This window comes from Neoarius graeffei, chromosome 13 (assembly GCF_027579695.1).
Source record: "Neoarius graeffei isolate fNeoGra1 chromosome 13, fNeoGra1.pri, whole genome shotgun sequence".
Taxonomy (NCBI): Eukaryota; Metazoa; Chordata; class Actinopteri; order Siluriformes; family Ariidae; genus Neoarius; species Neoarius graeffei.
Window position 1 is genome coordinate 1,047,979 of NC_083581.1, and position 23,328 is coordinate 1,071,306.

Here is a 23,328-nt window from a genome sequence, read left to right on the forward strand (position 1 = left end):
GATGTTAAAACAGCAGTGCGACGGAGTGTAAAGAGGCACAACTTTATTTCATCACATTAACAGTAAAATAAATGCAGAATTCTGAAAAACACACACACCTGTAGACTTTAACATTTTTACTATAAATATTTCAGCTCTTAAAGCTGCTGAGAAAATCTTTATCTCCTTCTGTAAACTTTATCATTAAATTGTGTTCGTATGATTCCTAAAGAAACATTTCAGTAAAAATCTGATTAAAGGATGAAAGTTAAATAATCTGACTCAAGAACCATTTTGTATTGGATAAAACCCCACCCACCCCCCCGCGCTGTGTTATCTCTGGCTGTTCTCTGCACTCATGGCCTCTCGGTACTGCTGGGTCCATGACTGAGGTTCCTGATCATGCAGCTGTGTGTAAAAAAAACAAAACAAAAAACACAGTATATTAAAGAAGGGGGTACAAACTTTTGCACTGAACTGTAAATATTCTCTAAAGCCAACATCATGCACTATTCACAGGAAGTGTGAGTTGTTCGAGGGTTTGGGCTTCAGGAGTTGGTACAGAACCTGACCCAGTTCCCCGGAACTCACCTCAGCAATAAAGTGGAGCATTCGGAGTTTGGACACCTCAGCGTCAGCCCTCGGACCCCAGCGGAACTCGTGCTCCATGGGCTCAGTGTGAGGAATACGGACATACTCCAGATACCTACACACACACACACAGAGTTTCATCTTACAGAACGTCTGTAAAAACACAGAAATGAGACCGAGTTCTGGACTCTGATTGGTCAGAAGGTGTTGATTAATTCTCTCTAACAGCAGCTCTGACACTAGTGCAGGTTTATATTAATGCTCTCGCTCTGACACGTTATCGTTTCTATAGTAGCGGCTCGTTCACAGTACCACAAACGCTCCACGTAAACGGATTTAAAATTTCGTTTTGTGTAACGCCTCTGGAAGGAGTCTCCAGTGCTGTGGAACAGTCAGAGGTGAAGCTCCTCAGTAACACGATAGAACAAGCTGTGATTTTTTTTTTTGTCTTATTAATCTGAAGAAAGAATAAACACAGGAAGTAACCTTCACAAGAATAAAGGTAACTAAATGAATAAAAAGCACGACTGTTCTTTATTTAATAAATAAGAATTGTGACTGGTCAGTTGGTGTGGAATGACACTCTCAGGGACACGCTGGTACAGGGAATTAATCATCTCAGGGTTGGTAACATTAACTCCGCCCCTGCTGTGGTTGGTCAGGACTGGAGGAGGCGGAGTTAGAGGTATACATGAAGGTGTATGGAGTCGTGCTGCGGCTCGGGTTGCGACTCTCTGTGACCTCGGCCTTGTCACGGCTCCGTGTGATACTGTACGGTGTGGTATAAACCAGATGTCCATGGTCTGAGGGACACCAGCTCTGAACACACCACCTGCCCCCGCTGGGGCTCAAACCCACAACCTTCAGGCTTCATCACCGACCCACTGCGCTAACCCACACGCCTGAGGAGGGGGAGGGAGCTGCAGTGGGGGCAGGCTGAGGAGTGATGGAGAGGAACTCCATCAGATAGAACAGTTCCTCCAGGAACACGTGACCAGGGATTCGAACCGCGTCGATCAGTGACTTTAGCGCCGTGTGCAGCGTTTCAATCCTCCGATGTTCACTCACAGATTTACTGTCAGTGTTAACGACTCGGGCTGAGTTTCAAACTGCACTGAAACCGTCACGAACATCTCAATTCTACACGACACACTTTAAACCCCTACAGCTGGAAAGTTTGTGAACCCTGTAGAATTTTCTATATTTCTACATAAACTTGATTTAAAACATCAGATTTTCACACAAGTCCTAGAAGTAGATAAAGAACCCAATTAAACAAAGGAGACTAAAATATTATACGGAGTTATTTATTTACTGGTTCATTGACTGATTGATTGAAGAAAATGATCCAGATCACTGAATGTCAAAAGTATGTGACCCCCTGTTTTCAGTATCTGCTGTGAGCTCCCTGTGCAGTAATAACTGCAGCTGATCGTTTGCTGTAACTGTGGATCAGGTCCTGAACATCGTCCTGGAAGAGTTTGATCCCGTTCCTCTGGACAGAGCAGCTTCAGCTCTGGGATGGTGGTGTTTTTCCTCACTTGAGCTGCTCACAACACATTTCTACTGGACTAAGGTCAGGGCTTGTTCATTCCAAAACATTAACTTTATTCTTCTTTAACCATCTTCAGTAGAACGCCATGTGTGTTTCGGGTCACTGCCTCGCTGCGTGACCCACTTTCTCTGAGGTTCAGGTCATGGACAGATGTCCTGACATTTTCCTTTAGAATTCGCTGGTATAATTCAGAATTCATTGTTCCATCAATGATGGCAAGCCGTCCTGGCCCAGATGCAGCAAAACAGGCCCAAACCATGATACTACCACCACCATGTTTCACAGATGGGATAAGGTTCTTATGCTGGAATGCAGTGTTTTCCTTTCTCCAAACATAACGCTTCTCATTTAAACCAAAATCTTCTATTTTACCCAGTTACTCTGGGTTCCTCTGTGGCCTCGTGGACTCTTACACGCCTTGCTTTTGGAGTGATGTCTGTTGGTCCACTCCTGAGGAGGGTCACAATGATCCTGAATCTCCTCCATCTGTCTGACTGTGGATTGGTGGAATCCAAACTCTTTAGAGACGTTCTGTGACCTTTTCCAGCCTGATGAGCTTCAACAGCTCTTTTTCTGAGGATCTCAGGAATCTAGCTGTGAAGATCAGACTTTGATAGATCTCTGTTCTTTAAATAAAACAGCGTGAACACTCACCTGATCGTTCCCCGCTGACTGAAAACACCTGAATCTAATTTCACCTTCAGATTAACTGTTAATCCCAGGAGACTCTGAGAAAATACACTGTTCCTGACACACTTTTGGTCTAAATGTCGAATCAGGAAATGGAGATATTTTATAAACTCTTTATAACTCGGTGAATCCGGTTCACTCAGTGATCGAGTTCCTGCTCGTCTGAAACCGACGATAATAAAATTAACGACCGCTGATTAGTTTCCTTCCCCACAGTTCACTTACTTCTGTCGCACAAATTCATCAGTGATGATCTTCTTCACATCTCCAAACTCTTCATGTTTCTCCCTAATGTTTAACACACACACACACACACACACACACACACAGAGAACATCATCATCACGTTAAGTCAGACAGCACTGTTCTGTAAAACCCACTGTGAGATACTAAATCATATAAACTACTTTACTATCGCATATCAAAAATATTTTTCATTTATGAAACAAAAACAATGTGTGTGATGTCAGGTGTGTGTGTGTGTGTGTGTGTGTGTGAGAGAGAGATGTCAGTTTTACTTCACTGTGAGTCAGAACTTCTTTGAACACAGTTTTTTACAAGGAAGATTTATTATACTTTATACACTACTGACAAATAAATAAGGGAAAAAAAGCTAAATAAATAAATATGAAGTGCTCCATCAGACACTGCATCACTCCGAGTTTCCCGCTGTAGCTGAACAGAAATAATTTTCTTAAAGTGTGACTGAAATAATCAAACTGCAGGCTAAAGTTCTGACCCTTTTCCGTGTACTTGACTCAAACACACGCCACACTCACCCGACGTCCACTCGGAGTTTCTTCAGCGTGTTCCACACTAAAGCTACACACAGACAATTCAGTTTATTACAACATCATCATCATCATTACACTCTGCACTTATTACAGTCAGAAAACCGTGTCAGCATTTCTGTCCTTAATCTACAAAAAACACACACAACGACGTGTGAAGGTTGTGTGAACTACTGATCTAACAGTCCGACACGGAACTGTGACAGGAAACAGTGGAACACCACAATGGTGTAATGTTATAACTATGTAATAACAGGACAGAGTAAGAGTGTAACGGTGTTTGTTCTTGATATAAAGCTGTTTTGTGATGTCCATCGTTAAAATGTGACACAAATAAACTGAAACACTATAAAAATATGACAGTATCACACCCACACTTTAGTACTCGAGTCCAACTCGTGCCCTAATTTTAAGGACTCGTGACTTGACTTGGACTTGAGCACTGATGACTCGGACTCGTGCGTTAACTGCATTCGGACTCGTAAACTGGAGACGAGGACTCGGATTTTTTCTTTATTTTTTGTAACATGCCATAATAATTTGGCATAAGATATTTACTGTACATCTACATTAATTTTTGTACTAAAAGTGTGTCACACCTTGGCGCGTGCATCAGACAGACTCTCGGGCGCACTCTGGACAGCGCGCGCGCCAAGCGGACTCTTGCGCACGCTGTAAACGACTCACACCTGCACAGGATTAAGGCGCGATCAGCACACTGATATAACAAGAGTGCTCCGAAAGCACAATATCCCCCCCGCTGGCAACTCGGCCATAACTCTGGTAAAATACAACTAAATTGAACAAAACTGCGATACGTGTATTACCGACTTATAACAATGCCTCTTGTCAAGATTCATGAAATTCCTCCAAAAATTGTGAGAGGAGTTGATTTCAGAAAGTGAGCACCCTTCCCGGGATGGACGGACAGAAATCGCCACGATATAATCCCCTTCGGGCCTTTCAGCCAGCGGAGGATAAAAACTGTGAAAACACACTTACTTTGCGAAGTATTGAGTTGCATTGCTGATACATTACCGAGCCTTACTTCCTTGTTTAGTTTCCTGATTCCCTGTTTCTCATCTTTGATCCTGCCGAGTCCACGATAGCCCGTTTGTGCCTCGCTCGACCTATCGCCTGTTTTACGATTTTGCCTGTCGTACTGGATTGTTTGTCTCGTCACTTGTATGAATAAAAACACCTTCTGCACTTGCATCCATCTCCTGACCATCTCTGACAGAATACTTCACACTCCCTGATGAAGAGAAGCACATTCACCTGTTCATACGCCATGTTCAGGAACAAACTCATGTTAATGGGACTGAAACAGACACCGTCACATGGTGCGGATGGAGTGTTGGACTCTGACTCGACTCAAATTTTTTTAATGACTCTGACTTGAATACTGGGGACTCGAGACTGGACTCGAGGTTTAGTGACTCAACGACAGCAGTGGCAACACTACGAGAGTGTATCAGTGTAAGAGCAGTGTTTTACACACACAGAGAGCATTACTGGAGTGGGCGGGTCACCCAGGGGTATGAACAGCTGCCCAAGTTTATTGAGCAACTCATTTTAATAAATCAGTGTGAAGGCGAATGATCTAAGTGAGAAATAAATACATAAATAAATAAATAAAAATAATAATAATAATAATGAACATTAGCATGGTGTGTCACAAACAGGAACTGTGTTGTTCTGGAACAATCAGACAAATAGCCGACCACGTGAACACACAGCTTTCATGCCGTAAACAGCCTGAATCTGCTCATGTGTTATGGCCAATGTTACCATGACAACATGGAGCTTGAGTCCACGCAGAGCACTGAGCTTTCAAATAGAGATGTTTTTCTTGCCTATGTAACGGTAACGGGGTCTCAGTGCGTCCGTGCGCAACGGTAACGGGGTCTCAGTGCGTCCGTGCGCAACGGTAGCGGGGTCTCAGTGCGTCCGTGCGCAACGGTAGCAAGGTCTCAGTGAGTCAGTGTGCAACGGTAACAGGGTCAACGTGTAACGGTAACAGGGTCTCAGTGAGTCGGCGTGTAACGGTAACGGGGTCTCAGTGAGTCGGCGTGTAACGGTAACGGGGTCACAGTGCGTCAGTGTGCAACGGTAACGGGGTCTCAGTGCGTCCGTGCGCAACGGTAGCGGGGTCTCAGTGCGTCCGTGCGCAACGGTAGCGGGGTCTCAGTGCGTCCGTGCGCAACGGTAGCAGGGTCTCAGTGCGTCCGTGCGCAACGGTAGCAGGGTCTCAGTGAGTCAGTGCGCAACGGTAACAGGGTCTCAGTGAGTCAGTGTGCACCGGAAACGGGGTCAAGTGGGTCAGCGTGTAACGGTAACGGGGTCTCAGTGAGTCGGCGTGCAACGGTAACGGGGTCTCAGTGCGTCAGTGTGCAACGGTAACGGGGTCTCAGTGAGTCAGTGTGCAACGGTAACGGGGTCTCAGTGCGTCAGTGTGCAACGGTAACGGGGTCTCAGTGCGTCAGTGTGCAACGGTAACGGGGTCTCAGTGAGTCAGTGTGTAACGGTAACAGGGTCTCAGTGAGTCAGTGTGTAACAGTAACAGGGTCTCAGTGAGTCAGTGTGTAACAGTAAGAGGGTCTCAGTGAGTCAGTGTGTAACAGTAACACGGTCTCAGTGAGTCAGTGTGTAACAGTAACAGGGTCTCAGTGAGTCAGTGTGTAACAGTAACAGGGTCTCAGTGAGTCAGTGTGTAACAGTAAGAGGGTCTCAGTGAGTCAGTGTGTAACAGTAAGAGGGTCTCAGTGAGTCAGTGTGTAACAGTAACAGGGTCTCAGTGAGTCAGTGTGTAACAGTAACAGGGTCTCAGTGAGTCAGTGTGTAACAGTAACAGGGTCTCAGTGAGTCAGTGTGTCACAGTAAGAGGGTCTCAGTGAGTCAGTGTGTAACAGTAACAGGGTCTCAGTGCGTCAGTGTGTAACAGTAACAGGGTCTCAGTGAGTCAGTGTGTAACAGTAACAGGGTCTCAGTGAGTCAGTGTGTAACAGTAAGAGGGTCTCAGTGAGTCAGTGTGTAACAGTAAGAGGGTCTCAGTGAGTCAGTGTGTAACAGTAACACGGTCTCAGTGAGTCAGTGTGTAACAGTAACAGGGTCTCAGTGAGTCAGTGTGTAACAGTAACAGGGTCTCAGTGAGTCAGTGTGTAACAGTAAGAGGGTCTCAGTGAGTCAGTGTGTAACAGTAAGAGGGTCTCAGTGAGTCAGTGTGTAACAGTAACAGGGTCTCAGTGAGTCAGTGTGTAACAGTAACAGGGTCTCAGTGAGTCAGTGTGTAACAGTAACAGGGTCTCAGTGAGTCAGTGTGTAACAGTAACAGGGTCTCAGTGAGTCAGTGTGTAACAGTAACAGGGTCTCAGTGTGTCAGTGTGTAACAGTAACAGGGTCTCAGTGAGTCAGTGTGTAACAGTAACAGGGTCTCAGTGAGTCAGTGTGTAACAGTAACAGGGTCTCAGTGAGTCAGTGTGTAACAGTAACAGGGTCTCAGTGAGTCAGTGTGTAACAGTAACAGGGTCTCAGTGAGTCAGTGTGTAACAGTAACAGGGTCTCAGTGAGTCAGTGTGTAACAGTAACAGGGTCTCAGTGAGTCAGTGTGTAACAGTAACAGGGTCTCAGTGAGTCAGTGTGTAACAGTAACAGGGTCTCAGTGAGTCAGTGTGTAACAGTAACAGGGTCTCAGTGAGTCAGTGTGTAACAGTAACAGGGTCTCAGTGAGTCAGTGTGTAACAGTAACAGGGTCTCAGTGCGTCAGTGTCTAACAGTAACACGGTCTCAGTGAGTCAGTGTGTAACAGTAACAGGGTCTCAGTGAGTCAGTGTGTAACAGTAACAGGGTCTCAGTGAGTCAGTGTGTAACAGTAACAGGGTCTCAGTGCGTCAGTGTCTAACAGTAACACGGTCTCAGTGAGTCAGTGTGTAACAGTAACAGGGTCTCAGTGAGTCAGTGTGTAACAGTAACAGGGTCTCAGTGAGTCAGTGTGTAACAGTAACAGGGTCTCAGTGAGTCAGTGTGTAACAGTAACAGGGTCTCAGTGCGTCAGTGTCTAACAGTAACACGGTCTCAGTGAGTCAGTGTGTAACAGTAACAGGGTCTCAGTGAGTCAGTGTGTAACAGTAACAGGGTCTCAGTGAGTCAGTGTGTAACAGTAACAGGGTCTCAGTGCGTCAGTGTCTAACAGTAACACGGTCTCAGTGAGTCAGTGTGTAACAGTAACAGGGTCTCAGTGAGTCAGTGTGTAACAGTAACAGGGTCTCAGTGAGTCAGTGTGTAACAGTAACAGGGTCTCAGTGAGTCAGTGTGTAACAGTAAGAGGGTCTCAGTGAGTCAGTGTGTAACAGTAACAGGGTCTCACTGAGTCAGTGTGTAACAGTAAGAGGGTCTCAGTGAGTCAGAGTGTAACAGTAACAGGGTCTCAGTGAGTCAGTGTGTAACAGTAACAGGGTCTCAGTGAGTCAGTGTGTAACAGTAACAGGGTCTCAGTGAGTCAGTGTGTAACAGTAACAGGGTCTCAGTGAGTCAGTGTGTAACAGTAACAGGGTCTCAGTGAGTCAGTGTGTAACAGTAACAGGGTCTCAGTGAGTCAGTGTGTAACAGTAACAGGGTCTCAGTGTGTCAGTGTGTAACAGTAACAGGGTCTCAGTGTGTCAATGTGTAACAGTAACAGGGTCTCAGTGAGTCAGTGTGTAACAGTAACAGGGTCTCAGTGAGTCAGTGTGTAACAGTAACAGGGTCTCAGTGCGTCAGTGTCTAACAGTAACACGGTCTCAGTGAGTCAGTGTGTAACAGTAACAGGGTCTCAGTGAGTCAGTGTGTAACAGTAACAGGGTCTCAGTGAGTCAGTGTGTAACAGTAACAGGGTCTCAGTGAGTCAGTGTGTAACAGTAACAGGGTCTCAGTGAGTCAGTGTGTAACAGTAACAGGGTCTCTAAGTCAGTGTGTAACAGTAACAGGGTCTCAGTGAGTCAGTGTGTAACAGTAACAGGGTCTCAGTGAGTCAGTGTCTAACAGTAACACGGTCTCAGTGAGTCAGTGTGTAACAGTAACACGGTCTCAGTGAGTCAGTGTGTAACAGTAACAGGGTCTCAGTGAGTCAGTGTGTAACAGTAACAGGGTCTCAGTGAGTCAGTGTGTAACAGTAACAGGGTCTCAGTGAGTCAGTGTGTAACAGTAACAGGGTCTCAGTGAGTCAGTGTGTAACAGTAACAGGGTCTCAGTGAGTCAGTGTGTAACAGTAACAGGGTCTCAGTGAGTCAGTGTGTAACAGTAACAGGGTCTCAGTGAGTCAGTGTGTAACAGTAACAGGGTCTCAGTGAGTCAGTGTGTAACAGTAACAGGGTCTCAGTGAGTCAGTGTGTAACAGTAACAGGGTCTCAGTGAGTCAGTGTGTAACAGTAACAGTGTCTCAGTGAGTCAGTGTGTAACAGTAACAGGGTCTCAGTGTGTCAGTGTGTAACAGTAACAGGGTCTCAGTGTGTCAATGTGTAACAGTAACAGGGTCTCAGTGAGTCAGTGTGTAACAGTAACAGGGTCTCAGTGAGTCAGTGTGTAACAGTAACAGGGTCTCAGTGTGTCAGTGTGTAACAGTAACAGGGTCTCAGTGAGTCAGTGTGTAACAGTAACAGGGTCTCAGTGAGTCAGTGTGTAACAGTAACAGGGTCTCAGTGTGTCAGTGTGTAACAGTAACAGGGTCTCAGTGAGTCAGTGTGTAACAGTAACAGGGTCTCAGTGAGTCAGTGTGTAACAGTAACAGGGTCTCAGTGAGTCAGTGTGTAACAGTAACAGGGTCTCAGTGAGTCAGTGTGTAACAGTAACAGGGTCTCAGTGAGTCAGTGTGTAACAGTAACAGGGTCTCAGTGCGTCAGTGTGTAACAGTAACAGGGTCTCAGTAAGTCAGTGTGTAACAGTAACAGGGTCTCAGTGAGTCAGTGTGTAACAGTAACAGGGTCTCAGTGAGTCAGTGTGTAACAGTAACAGGGTCTCAGTGAGTCAGTGTGTAACAGTAACAGGGTCTCAGTGAGTCAGTGTGTAACAGTAACAGGGTCTCAGTGAGTCAGTGTGTAACAGTAAGAGGGTCTCAGTGAGTCAGTGTGTAACAGTAACAGGGTCTCAGTGCGTCAGTGTGTAACAGTAACAGGGTCTCAGTAAGTCAGTGTGTAACAGTAACAGGGTCTCAGTGAGTCAGTGTGTAACAGTAACAGGGTCTCAGTGAGTCAGTGTGTAACAGTAACAGGGTCTCAGTGAGTCAGTGTGTAACAGTAACAGGGTCTCAGTGAGTCAGTGTGTAACAGTAACAGGGTCTCAGTGAGTCAGTGTGTAACAGTAACAGGGTCTCAGTGAGTCAGTGTGTAACAGTAACAGGGTCTCAGTGAGTCAGTGTGTAACAGTAACAGGGTCTCAGTGAGTCAGTGTGTAACAGTAACAGGGTCTCAGTGAGTCAGTGTGTAACAGTAACAGGGTCTCAGTGAGTCAGTGTGTAACAGTAACAGGGTCTCAGTAAGTCAGTGTGTAACAGTAACAGGGTCTCAGTAAGTCAGTGTGTAACAGTAACAGGGTCTCAGTAAGTCAGTGTGTAACAGTAACAGGGTCTCAGTAAGTCAGTGTGTAACAGTAACAGGGTCTCAGTGAGTCAGTGTGTAACAGTAACAGGGTCTCAGTGAGTCAGTGTGTAACAGTAACAGGGTCTCAGTGTGTCAGTGTGTAACAGTAACAGGGTCTCAGTGAGTCAGTGTGTAACAGTAACAGGGTCTCAGTGAGTCAGTGTGTAACAGTAACAGGGTCTCAGTGAGTCAGTGTGTAACAGTAACAGTGTCTCAGTGAGTCAGTGTGTAACAGTAACAGGGTCTCAGTGTGTCAGTGTGTAACAGTAACAGGGTCTCAGTGTGTCAATGTGTAACAGTAACAGGGTCTCAGTGAGTCAGTGTGTAACAGTAACAGGGTCTCAGTGAGTCAGTGTGTAACAGTAACAGGGTCTCAGTGTGTCAGTGTGTAACAGTAACAGGGTCTCAGTGAGTCAGTGTGTAACAGTAACAGGGTCTCAGTGAGTCAGTGTGTAACAGTAACAGGGTCTCAGTGTGTCAGTGTGTAACAGTAACAGGGTCTCAGTGAGTCAGTGTGTAACAGTAACAGGGTCTCAGTGAGTCAGTGTGTAACAGTAACAGGGTCTCAGTGAGTCAGTGTGTAACAGTAACAGGGTCTCAGTGAGTCAGTGTGTAACAGTAACAGGGTCTCAGTGAGTCAGTGTGTAACAGTAACAGGGTCTCAGTGCGTCAGTGTGTAACAGTAACAGGGTCTCAGTGAGTCAGTGTGTAACAGTAACAGGGTCTCAGTGAGTCAGTGTGTAACAGTAACAGGGTCTCAGTGAGTCAGTGTGTAACAGTAACAGGGTCTCAGTGAGTCAGTGTGTAACAGTAACAGGGTCTCAGTGAGTCAGTGTGTAACAGTAACAGGGTCTCAGTGAGTCAGTGTGTAACAGTAAGAGGGTCTCAGTGAGTCAGTGTGTAACAGTAACAGGGTCTCAGTGCGTCAGTGTGTAACAGTAACAGGGTCTCAGTAAGTCAGTGTGTAACAGTAACAGGGTCTCAGTGAGTCAGTGTGTAACAGTAACAGGGTCTCAGTGAGTCAGTGTGTAACAGTAACAGGGTCTCAGTGAGTCAGTGTGTAACAGTAACAGGGTCTCAGTGAGTCAGTGTGTAACAGTAACAGGGTCTCAGTGAGTCAGTGTGTAACAGTAACAGGGTCTCAGTGAGTCAGTGTGTAACAGTAACAGGGTCTCAGTGAGTCAGTGTGTAACAGTAACAGGGTCTCAGTGAGTCAGTGTGTAACAGTAACAGGGTCTCAGTGAGTCAGTGTGTAACAGTAACAGGGTCTCAGTGAGTCAGTGTGTAACAGTAACAGGGTCTCAGTAAGTCAGTGTGTAACAGTAACAGGGTCTCAGTAAGTCAGTGTGTAACAGTAACAGGGTCTCAGTAAGTCAGTGTGTAACAGTAACAGGGTCTCAGTAAGTCAGTGTGTAACAGTAACAGGGTCTCAGTGAGTCAGTGTGTAACAGTAACAGGGTCTCAGTGAGTCAGTGTGTAACAGTAACAGGGTCTCAGTGTGTCAGTGTGTAACAGTAACAGGGTCTCAGTGAGTCAGTGTGTAACAGTAACAGGGTCTCAGTGAGTCAGTGTGTAACAGTAACAGGGTCTCAGTGAGTCAGTGTGTAACAGTAACAGGGTCTCAGTGAGTCAGTGTGTAACAGTAACAGGGTCTCAGTGAGTCAGTGTGTAACAGTAACAGGGTCTCAGTGAGTCAGTGTGTAACAGTAACAGGGTCTCAGTGTGTCAGTGTGTAACAGTAACAGGGTCTCAGTGTGTCAGTGTGTAACAGTAACAGGGTCTCAGTGAGTCAGTGTGTAACAGTAACAGGGTCTCAGTGAGTCAGTGTGTAACAGTAACAGGGTCTCAGTGAGTCAGTGTGTAACAGTAACAGGGTCTCAGTAAGTCAGTGTGTAACAGTAACAGGGTCTCAGTGAGTCAGTGTGTAACAGTAACAGGGTCTCAGTGTGTCACTGTGTAACAGTAACAGGGTCTCAGTGAGTCACTGTGTAACAGTAACAGGGTCTCAGTGTGTCAGTGTGTAACGGTAACAGGGTCTCAGTGAGTCAGTGTGCAACGGTAACGGGGTCTCAGTGCGTCAGTGTGCAACGGTAACGGGGTCTCAGTGCGTCAGTGTGCAACGGTAACGGGGTCTCAGTGAGTCAGTGTGTAACAGTAAGAGGGTCTCAGTGAGTCAGTGTGTAACAGTAACAGGGTCTCAGTGAGTCAGTGTGTAACAGTAACAGGGTCTCAGTGTGTCAGTGTGTAACAGTAACAGGGTCTCAGTGAGTCAGTGTGTAACAGTAACAGGGTCTCAGTGAGTCAGTGTGTAACAGTAAGAGGGTCTCAGTGAGTCAGTGTGTAACAGTAACAGGGTCTCAGTGAGTCAGTGTGTAACAGTAACAGGGTCTCAGTGAGTCAGTGTGTAACAGTAACAGGGTCTCAGTGAGTCACTGTGTAACAGTAACAGGGTCTCAGTGTGTCAGTGTGTAACAGTAACAGGGTCTCAGTAAGTCAGTGTGTAACAGTAACAGGGTCTCAGTAAGTCAGTGTGTAACAGTAACAGGGTCTCAGTGAGTCAGTGTGTAACAGTAACAGGGTCTCAGTGAGTCAGTGTGTAACAGTAACAGGGTCTCAGTGAGTCAGTGTGTAACAGTAACAGGGTCTCAGTGAGTCAGTGTGTAACAGTAACGGTCTCAGTGAGTCAGTGTGTAACAGTAACAGGGTCTCAGTGAGTCAGTGTGTAACAGTAACAGGGTCTCAGTGTGTCAGTGTGTAACAGTAACAGGGTCTCAGTGAGTCAGTGTGTAACAGTAACAGGGTCTCAGTGTGTCAGTGTGTAACAGTAACAGGGTCTCAGTGAGTCAGTGTGTAACAGTAACAGGGTCTCAGTGTGTCAGTGTGTAACAGTAACAGGGTCTCAGTGTGTCAGTGTGTAACAGTAACAGGGTCTCAGTGAGTCAGTGTGTAACAGTAACAGGGTCTCAGTGAGTCAGTGTGTAACAGTAACAGGGTCTCAGTGAGTCAGTGTGTAACAGTAACAGGGTCTCAGTGCGTCAGTGTGTAACAGTAACACGGTCTCAGTAAGTCAGTGTGTAACAGTAACAGGGTCTCAGTGAGTCAGTGTGTAACAGTAACAGGGTCTCAGTGTGTCAGTGTGTAACAGTAACAGGGTCTCAGTAAGTCAGTGTCTAACAGTAACACGGTCTCAGTGAGTCAGTGTGTAACAGTAACAGGGTCTCAGTGCGTCAGTGTGTAACAGTAACAGGGTCTCAGTAAGTCAGTGTGTAACAGTAACAGGGTCTCAGTGAGTCAGTGTGTAACAGTAACAGGGTCTCAGTGAGTCAGTGTGTAACAGTAACAGGGTCTCAGTAAGTCAGTGTGTAACAGTAACACGGTCTCAGTGAGTCAGTGTGTAACAGTAACAGGGTCTCAGTGAGTCAGTGTGTAACAGTAAGAGGGTCTCAGTGAGTCAGTGTGTAACAGTAACAGGGTCTCACTGAGTCAGTGTGTAACAGTAAGAGGGTCTCAGTGAGTCAGTGTGTAACAGTAACAGGGTCTCAGTGCGTCAGTGTGTAACAGTAACAGGGTCTCAGTAAGTCAGTGTCTAACAGTAACACGGTCTCAGTGAGTCAGTGTGTAACAGTAACAGGGTCTCAGTGCGTCAGTGTGTAACAGTAACAGGGTCTCAGTAAGTCAGTGTGTAACAGTAACAGGGTCTCAGTAAGTCAGTGTGTAACAGTAACAGGGTCTCAGTGAGTCAGTGTGTAACAGTAACAGGGTCTCAGTGAGTCAGTGTGTAACAGTAACAGGGTCTCAGTAAGTCAGTGTGTAACAGTAACAGGGTCTCAGTGAGTCAGTGTGTAACAGTAACAGGGTCTCAGTAAGTCAGTGTGTAACAGTAACAGGGTCTCAGTAAGTCAGTGTGTAACAGTAACAGGGTCTCAGTGAGTCAGTGTGTAACAGTAACAGGGTCTCAGTGAGTCAGTGTGTAACAGTAACAGGGTCTCAGTGAGTCAGTGTGTAACAGTAACACGGTCTCAGTAAGTCAGTGTGTAACAGTAACAGGGTCTCAGTGAGTCAGTGTGTAACAGTAAGAGGGTCTCAGTGAGTCAGTGTGTAACAGTAACAGGGTCTCAGTGCGTCAGTGTGTAACAGTAACAGGGTCTCAGTAAGTCAGTGTGTAACAGTAACAGGGTCTCAGTGAGTCAGTGTGTAACAGTAACAGGGTCTCAGTAAGTCAGTGTGTAACAGTAACACGGTCTCAGTGAGTCAGTGTGTAACAGTAACAGGGTCTCAGTAAGTCAGTGTGTAACAGTAACAGGGTCTCAGTAAGTCAGTGTGTAACAGTAACAGGGTCTCAGTGAGTCAGTGTGTAACAGTAACAGGGTCTCAGTGAGTCAGTGTGTAACAGTAACAGGGTCTCAGTGAGTCAGTGTGTAACAGTAACAGGGTCTCAGTAAGTCAGTGTGTAACAGTAACAGGGTCTCAGTAAGTCAGTGTGTAACAGTAACAGGGTCTCAGTGAGTCAGTGTGTAACAGTAACAGGGTCTCAGTGAGTCAGTGTGTAACAGTAACACGGTCTCAGTGTGTCAGTGTGTAACAGTAACAGGGTCTCAGTGAGTCAGTGTGTAACAGTAACAGGGTCTCAGTAAGTCAGTGTGTAACAGTAACAGGGTCTCAGTGAGTCAGTGTGTAACAGTAACAGGGTCTCAGTAAGTCAGTGTGTAACAGTAACAGGGTCTCAGTAAGTCAGTGTGTAACAGTAACAGGGTCTCAGTGTGTCAGTGTGTAACAGTAACAGGGTCTCAGTGTGTCAGTGTGTAACAGTAACAGGGTCTCAGTAAGTCAGTGTGTAACAGTAACAGGGTCTCAGTAAGTCAGTGTGTAACAGTAACAGGGTCTCAGTAAGTCAGTGTGTAACAGTAACAGGGTCTCAGTGAGTCAGTGTGTAACAGTAACAGGGTCTCAGTAAGTCAGTGTGTAACAGTAACAGGGTCTCAGTGAGTCAGTGTGTAACAGTAACAGGGTCTCAGTAAGTCAGTGTGTAACAGTAACACGGTCTCAGTGAGTCAGTGTGTAACAGTAACAGGGTCTCAGTAAGTCAGTGTGTAACAGTAACAGGGTCTCAGTAAGTCAGTGTGTAACAGTAACAGGGTCTCAGTGAGTCAGTGTGTAACAGTAACAGGGTCTCAGTGAGTCAGTGTGTAACAGTAACAGGGTCTCAGTGAGTCAGTGTGTAACAGTAACAGGGTCTCAGTGAGTCAGTGTGTAACAGTAACAGGGTCTCAGTAAGTCAGTGTGTAACAGTAACAGGGTCTCAGTGAGTCAGTGTGTAACAGTAACAGGGTCTCAGTAAGTCAGTGTGTAACAGTAACACGGTCTCAGTGTGTCAGTGTGTAACAGTAACAGGGTCTCAGTGAGTCAGTGTGTAACAGTAACAGGGTCTCAGTAAGTCAGTGTGTAACAGTAACAGGGTCTCAGTGAGTCAGTGTGTAACAGTAACAGGGTCTCAGTAAGTCAGTGTGTAACAGTAACAGGGTCTCAGTAAGTCAGTGTGTAACAGTAACAGGGTCTCAGTATGTCAGTGTGTAACAGTAACAGGGTCTCAGTGTGTCAGTGTGTAACAGTAACAGGGTCTCAGTAAGTCAGTGTGTAACAGTAACAGGGTCTCAGTAAGTCAGTGTGTAACAGTAACAGGGTCTCAGTAAGTCAGTGTGTAACAGTAACAGGGTCTCAGTGTGTCAGTGTGTAACAGTAACAGGGTCTCAGTGCGTCAGTGTGTAACAGTAACAGGGTCTCAGTAAGTCAGTGTGTAACAGTAACAGGGTCTCAGTGAGTCAGTGTGTAACAGTAACAGGGTCTCAGTAAGTCAGTGTGTAACAGTAACACGGTCTCAGTGAGTCAGTGTGTAACAGTAACAGGGTCTCAGTAAGTCAGTGTGTAACAGTAACAGGGTCTCAGTAAGTCAGTGTGTAACAGTAACAGGGTCTCAGTGAGTCAGTGTGTAACAGTAACAGGGTCTCAGTGAGTCAGTGTGTAACAGTAACAGGGTCTCAGTGAGTCAGTGTGTAACAGTAACAGGGTCTCAGTAAGTCAGTGTGTAACAGTAACAGGGTCTCAGTAAGTCAGTGTGTAACAGTAACAGGGTCTCAGTAAGTCAGTGTGTAACAGTAACAGGGTCTCAGTGAGTCACTGTGTAACAGTAACAGGGTCTCAGTGTGTCAGTGTGTAACAGTAACAGGGTCTCAGTGAGTCAGTGTGTAACAGTAACAGGGTCTCAGTGAGTCAGTGTGTAACAGTAACAGGGTCTCAGTAAGTCAGTGTGTAACAGTAACAGGGTCTCAGTGTGTCAGTGTTTAACAGTAACAGGGTCTCAGTAAGTCAGTGTGTAACAGTAACAGGGTCTCAGTAAGTCAGTGTGTAACAGTAACAGGGTCTCAGTGAGTCAGTGTGTAACAGTAACAGGGTCTCAGTGAGTCAGTGTGTAACGGTAACAGGGTCTCAGTGAGTCAGTGTGTAACAGTAACAGGGTCTCAGTAAGTCAGTGTGTAACAGTAACAGGGTCTCAGTAAGTCAGTGTGTAACAGTAACAGGGTCTCAGTAAGTCAGTGTGTAACAGTAACAGGGTCTCAGTGCGTCAGTGTGTAACAGTAACAGGGTCTCAGTGTGTCAGTGTGTAACAGTAACAGGGTCTCAGTGTGTAGTGAAGCATTGCAACAGTGTGACATTGTAATATTTTGACAGGCTATCAGTGTTTCAGGTCATTTTGTGCCAGAACACACGATTATCCTCATTCTGTTATGAGAAAAAAAATCTCCATTTTTAATACAACAGAAAAACCCTTAAAATATTTTCGCAGTAGTTGTTTATATGTGGTTGAGCTGGCTGATCTGAACACTGCTATTTCTTTATATTGTGTCGAAGCACCTTCGAGAGTCACAACATGACGTTTTTGTCGTATTCCTCACGCCCAGCGGGTTGAAGTTAAAGCTTCTGACGATTTTATATTCTGGTGTTAGATGTTTACGCAACGTGAGTAACATATAATCCAGTTATAAATGTTGTTAGTTTTACAGAAAAACACACTGTAAGAGCCATTTTTGCATTTAAAGTCGAATTGTAATTATGTGCTACAGGAGCTCCCTTACCCCCTAGTTCTTTTATTTTGAAAAGGACCCTTAGTTTGATAGAGTTGGATAGAGCCTTGAAGTTAAGATGGCCGCCGCTCACCTTTACCTCAGAAACAGAGAGCAAAGGAATTTGTTTGGAGACTAGTGGCATATAGTTCTTTACAAGCCTTTGAATTTTGTTATATTTAGTTTATTTTGATCTCTCCTTGGATATAGTTTGTACCTTTTTTAACCAGCTTGCCTACTGACCATTTTGTTTGGATTACGGGATTTGTTTGGAGCATTCTTTGTCCATTCAACTATCTGCCTGCCTCGCTTGACATTCATCCATCTATCCATCCCTCTGTTATCATCCATCTGAAAAGGTACAAGTTATACTTTAATTGAAAGCTTGTCAAAGAAGTGACAAGTCAATTTTGAAACACAGTACAACAAATGGTAAAGAACTTTGCTATCGCTTGCACTGTTTGGCAATGGACTTATTTTTTGAATTGTTTGGAAAGCATGGAATCCTTTGTTGACTGCAATGGAAGCAATTGGAGTTTCTGAGTTAAGTCTTTGGAATTTAAGAAGTTTTTTGATCTTTTGAGAGTTTGCCTTTGAAAGTGGTTCACTATTGGAGTGCCCTATTGCTGAACTTGAATTTACTACTGGAGCAGATTACGATTTTGGTTCATGTTTTAAAGAGAATAAGAAAAATATACAACTGCTGTGCGGATTTTTGAAGAGTATTTATTTTGTGTATTGTGAACTGAGCTTAAATATGGCCGATGACAAATTTAATTCACTTTGCGCAACGCACAGAGGGAAACTTGGGGTGTGTACACGCAGAATGAATGAACTGAAGGAATCACTGGAGAGTGGAAACATTGAAGCTGTTAACACAGGCCTTGAACAGTTAAATGTGGCATTGAATGATTTTAAAGACGTTCATCAATCTGTGCAAGTGTTACTTGATGAAGGTGAAAGGAGAAGTGATAACAATCAGGGCTGCAACAACGAATCGATAAAATCGATAAAAATCGATTATTAAAAGTGTTGGCAACGAATTTCATTATCGATTCGTCGTGTCGCACGATTACAAAGTCACAGACCGTTTGAACAAAGTCATTCTATTATTAAAAAGGTCTCTGGTTTGAGTTGAGCGCGGAGTTCACACTCCGGAGCAGAAGGTGGCGGACGGTAATGCACCATTAAGCTGGATGCCAGCCAAACAAGCAGAGTTGAGCTCGGAGCGGAGTTGTTTAGAAACATGGCGGAAGCGGAGAAACCGGTGCAACCAAAATCATCTAAAGTGTGGGAGCATTTCACGCAGGGGCGGTCCTGGGGGCGGTCCGACCGGGCAGCCACCCGGGGCGGCAGCGCGGGGGGGGGGGGCGTCACGAGCGCAAAAAAAAAAAAAAAACGACAATAAATACTTCTGCGCACGATGGGGCAAAAGAAAGCTGTTAACAGCCTGGTTGTCAGGGGCCTGGAAGTTTGTGCACTGGAAGGAAAGGCCTTTATAGAATTGCCTGAAACTTATACTCAGCAGGAAATTCCAGTTAGCAAGAAACAGATCCCTACACAAGATGATCTAGCAAAATGGCCTTATCTTCAGGATGTTCAGATTCCCAGCACTGATGCAGGAGTTGACTTGCTCATAGGTATAAATGCACCTAAATTGATGGAGCCTTGGAGAATCATAAATAGCCAGGATAATGGACCCTTTGCTATCAAGACTCTCATAGGTTGGGTGGTGAATGGACTTCTCAATGGTGAAGATGCATGCACCAATAAGCAAGGTCATAGGCATGTTCATGTGCATCGTATTTCCGTTGATAAATTGAGTGAGCTTCTGATCCAGCAATATAACCATGATTTCCCAGAGAAGAGGTTTGACGAAAAGAAACAAATGTCAGTAGAAGATTGTAAATTCATGCAGATTATGGACAGCTCTGCTGAGATGGTCAATGGACATTATCAGTTGCCTTTACCATTCAAGGACGACAACCTCACAATGCCAAACAACCGTCACCTGGCAGAACAAAGAATGTCATCATTGAAGAAAAGGTTTCAGACAAATGGTGATTTTCACAAAGAATACAGAGCCTTTATGGAAACGGTCACCTCTAGTGGGCATGCTGAGCTTGTACCCCAAGACCAACTGACTCAAGAAGAAGGAAAGGTGTGGTATATACCACATCATGGTGTGTTTCACCCAAAGAAGGGGAGCTTGCATGTAATATTTGACTGCTCTGCAGGTTATCAGGGGACCTCACTAAATATCAAGCTTCTTCAAGGTCCGAACCTCATGAACACCTTGATTGGAGTTTTAGTCCGCTTTTGTCAAGGCAAAATTGCCATCATGGCAGACATGAAGAAAATGTACCACCAAGTGAAAATCTCGCCTTGTCATGTCAATTTCCTTCGTTTCCTCTGGTGGCCAGATGGGGACATCACTCAGCCACTGAAGGAATACAGAATGATTGTGCATCTTTTCGGTGCAACATCAGCCAGCTCAGCAAGCTACACATTAAGAAAGACAGCTGAGGACAGCAAAGGGTGCTTCTCAGCTGAAGCAACAAGCACAGTTAAAAACAACTTTTATGTAGATGACTTGCTGAAGGCTGTTGACACAGACAGCCATGCCATCAAGCTCTGCGAGGAGTTGAAGTTACTCTTTGCAACTGGGGGGTTCAAATTAAATAAATGGACAAGTAACAACGAGGCTGTTCTAGCCTCCATCCCAGAGCCTGAAAGGGCAAAGGATATAAAAAATCTTGACCTTGACATTGAGGATCTGCCCATTGAGAGAGCGCTGGGTGTGCAATAGTGTGTCCAAGATGATGTATTCATGTTCCAGGTAACCATCAAAGAGCATCCAACCAGTAGACGTGGAATTCTCTCCATGGTCAGCTCCATATATGATCCACTTGAGTTCCTCACACCCATCACCTTTCCTGCAAAATGCATTCTACCGTATTTTCTGGACTATAAGCCGCTACGTTTTTCCTAGGTTTTGAACCATGCGGCTTATACAAAGGTGCGGCTATTCTGTGGATTTTTCTTCCACCGCTAGGGGCGCTCTAACCGGAAGTAGAATCAAAAATAAGATAGACGAAAAATCAATGCAAAGAAGAATTAGCAGATCTTTAGCAGATAGAACACGCACGACAAATTACTAACTGGTAATTATTTTCAAATCCAGCGAAGATGATTAAAGTGACTTGTGGTTTCAAACACAGGAGAAATGAAGGTAAATAAATACCGGTTATTAACCCCGCCGACAGTAGTCGGAGGGGTTATTATTTTCACCTGCGTCAGTCTGTGTGTGTGTGTGTGTGTGTGTGTGTGTGTGTGTGTGTGTGTATCTGTCTGTCTGTGTGTCTGCAAGATATCTCAAGAACCAATGGATCGATTTGGACCAAATTTTGTACGTGTTGCCAATCACCCAGGAAGGAAACCATTAAATTTTGGAGGTCAAAGGTCAAGGTCATGGCAGAACTTCGAAATTTTCGCCCAATGTATTTTAATAGGGAAAAGGCGGGGTTTGCACTCGTTAGAGTGTCCCTGTCTAGTTTTCTCTTGGTTCTGTTCCGTTTTAATCAGCAAAGTTGCTGCCGTGTTAAAAGGCACTGTTCGGAAAGAATCTGTTCAGGTACATACATGTACATTTACAGTACAAAATCGTTCTGTACATGCAGTAAATATCTAATTTTTCAACATAGATATCTGCGGCTTATAGCCCGGTGCGGCTTGTATATCTTTTTTTAAATTTTTTTTTTTTAAATAGAGCGGATGCGGCTTATATACAGGCGCGCTCTATAGTCCAGAAAATACGGTATAGGAGTTATGCAAGCATAACATTGGATGGGATGAGGAGTTGCCAGAGATCCCTGTCCGATCCTGGAAGCGATGGTGGCAAGATCTTCCAAGAGTGAAAGAGTTCAAGGTCAGTCGCTGTTTGGTCCCAGCCACTTTTGGAAGTGTCAAGGCAGCCCAGATGCACCACTTCTGTGATGCGAGTGACATTGGGTATGGCACAGTTACCTATCTGAGGCTGACAAGTTGCAGCAACAGGGTTCACATCACCTTTCTAATGGGAAAGGCACATGTTGCCCCATTGAAACTTGACTACACCAAGGATGGAGCTCACTGCTGCTGTTCTTGCAGTATGTATGGACCAGATGCTATCTGAGGAGATACATAAGGAATTGGAAAGGTCTCTATTCTGGACAGATAGCATGACCGTTTTGAGGTACATACGGAATGAAAGCAGAAGATTTCAGACCTTTGTAGCCAACCGCCTTAATGTCATCCCAAGTACACCAGAGGCGTCTCAGTGGAAATACATAGGCACAAAATTGAACCCTGCTGATTGCGCCTCTTAGGGACTGCACATTGAAACCTTTCTGAAAAGACAGACCTGGATCAGCGGTCCGGATTTCTTAAAGGAATCACCTGATTGCTGGCCTGACCCTCCGTCTGAACTTGTCCTCTCTCCAGACAATCCTGAGTTAAGAAAGGTTGTTACAGTGAATGTTGCTGTAAAGGACAGCTATGATGTCACTACTTACCTGATGAATTACTTCTCAATATGGATGAAGCTGAAGAAAACCATGGCATGGTTCCTCAGGTTGAAGTCCATTCTTTTAGAACTGGCCAGGAAATGCCAGACAGGGATGGATCAAAGCAGGCATACAATGGTCACAAGAAAAGGAAAACAAGAGAAAACTGGTCCATACGTGTTATCAGTCAGTGATATGGAAGATGCAGAGATGGCTATTGTGCAGTTTTGCCAGAGGCAGGGATTTCCACAAGAAATGGCTTGCCTATGGAAAGGCTGGCAATACATAAAAACAGCTCCATCTACAGGCTAGACCCTTTCCTAGACTCTGGCACCTTAAGGGTTGGTGGCCGCTTGAGAAAAATGGCCATGCCTACTGAACAAAAGCATCCTTCAATTCTATCTAAGGACCATCATGTTTCCAAACTGTTACTTCGCCACATCCATCAAGAAGTTGGACACAGTGGAAGGAATTTTATGCTCTCCAAGCTTAGACAAAGATATTGGATTCCCTGTGCCAACGCTCTTGCCAGAAACGTAATTCATGAGTGCACTACATGCAGAAAAGTCAATTCAAATTCTGGTGAACAGAAGATGGCAGACCTTCCTGTTGACAGGCTGACCTCTGACCTACCACCCTTTACTCATGTAGGGGTTGATTATTTTGGGCCACTGGAAGTAAAACGAGGCCGTAGCTTTGTGAAGCGCTATGGAGTGAATTTTACATGTCTTGTCAGCCATGCTATACATCTGGAGGTTGCACAATCGCTTGATACGGACTCCTGTATACATGCATTCACACGCTTCATCGCTAGAAGAGGGCAAGTGTCGGAGTTGCGGTCTGACAATGGAACAAACCTTGTCTCAACCGAAAAGGAATTGAAAGAAGCTTTGAAATCCTGGAACTTGCAACAGATAGAACAAAGTCTACTCCAAAAGGGAGTGAAATGGACCTTTAATCCTCCCCATGGTGCACATCGTGTGTATCAGCCTTCCAAGTTACTCTAGCTTCAATATTTCCAACTAGGCCGTGGGCGGCATGAGCAGTGGTCATTTCATACGCACTTCCAACTCTTTGTTTCCAAAATGTATTCCATTTATTTGCTCCAAAAATATCAATAGAAAAAGCTTCGATAATGCACAACCAACTCGTAGGTAAACGAAACTTAATTCATATTCCTTCAAAAAAAAGTTAGAAAGTGGTAAAAAAAAAATCGTATTAAACCAACAGCACACCGCCCAACATTTGACTTGCAAACAAATTCTAACTCAAAGGCCTACCAGGCGTGACGTATGTAGATCCAAGCATAGACGTGTTCAAGCTAATTACCAAATTAATGACCAAATTAACTAACGAACTAATAACTAATTATCGACACAAAATCTACAATAACTTGACAGTAAAGATATACAAATTCAGAATAAATAAATATCATTTAAATTTAAAAAA

The 23,328-nt window shown here is 44.8% G+C and overlaps 1 protein-coding gene across 1 annotated transcript in view; it reads right to left on the reverse strand.

The window, feature by feature from the left end:
* Window positions 1-281: 281 nt before the first annotated feature.
* Window positions 282-23,328, reverse strand: part of ndnl2 (necdin-like 2) — a 32,268-nt gene continuing 9,221 nt past the window's right edge. The window contains exons 7-10 of the mRNA XM_060937078.1: window positions 3,595-3,637; window positions 3,041-3,103; window positions 571-685; window positions 282-387 (exon numbers count right to left, since the gene is read on the reverse strand). Coding sequence (XP_060793061.1) covers window positions 313-387; window positions 571-685; window positions 3,041-3,103; window positions 3,595-3,637 — 296 coding nt within the window. The 3' untranslated portion in view covers window positions 282-312. The remainder of the gene's footprint in view (window positions 388-570; window positions 686-3,040; window positions 3,104-3,594; window positions 3,638-23,328) is intronic.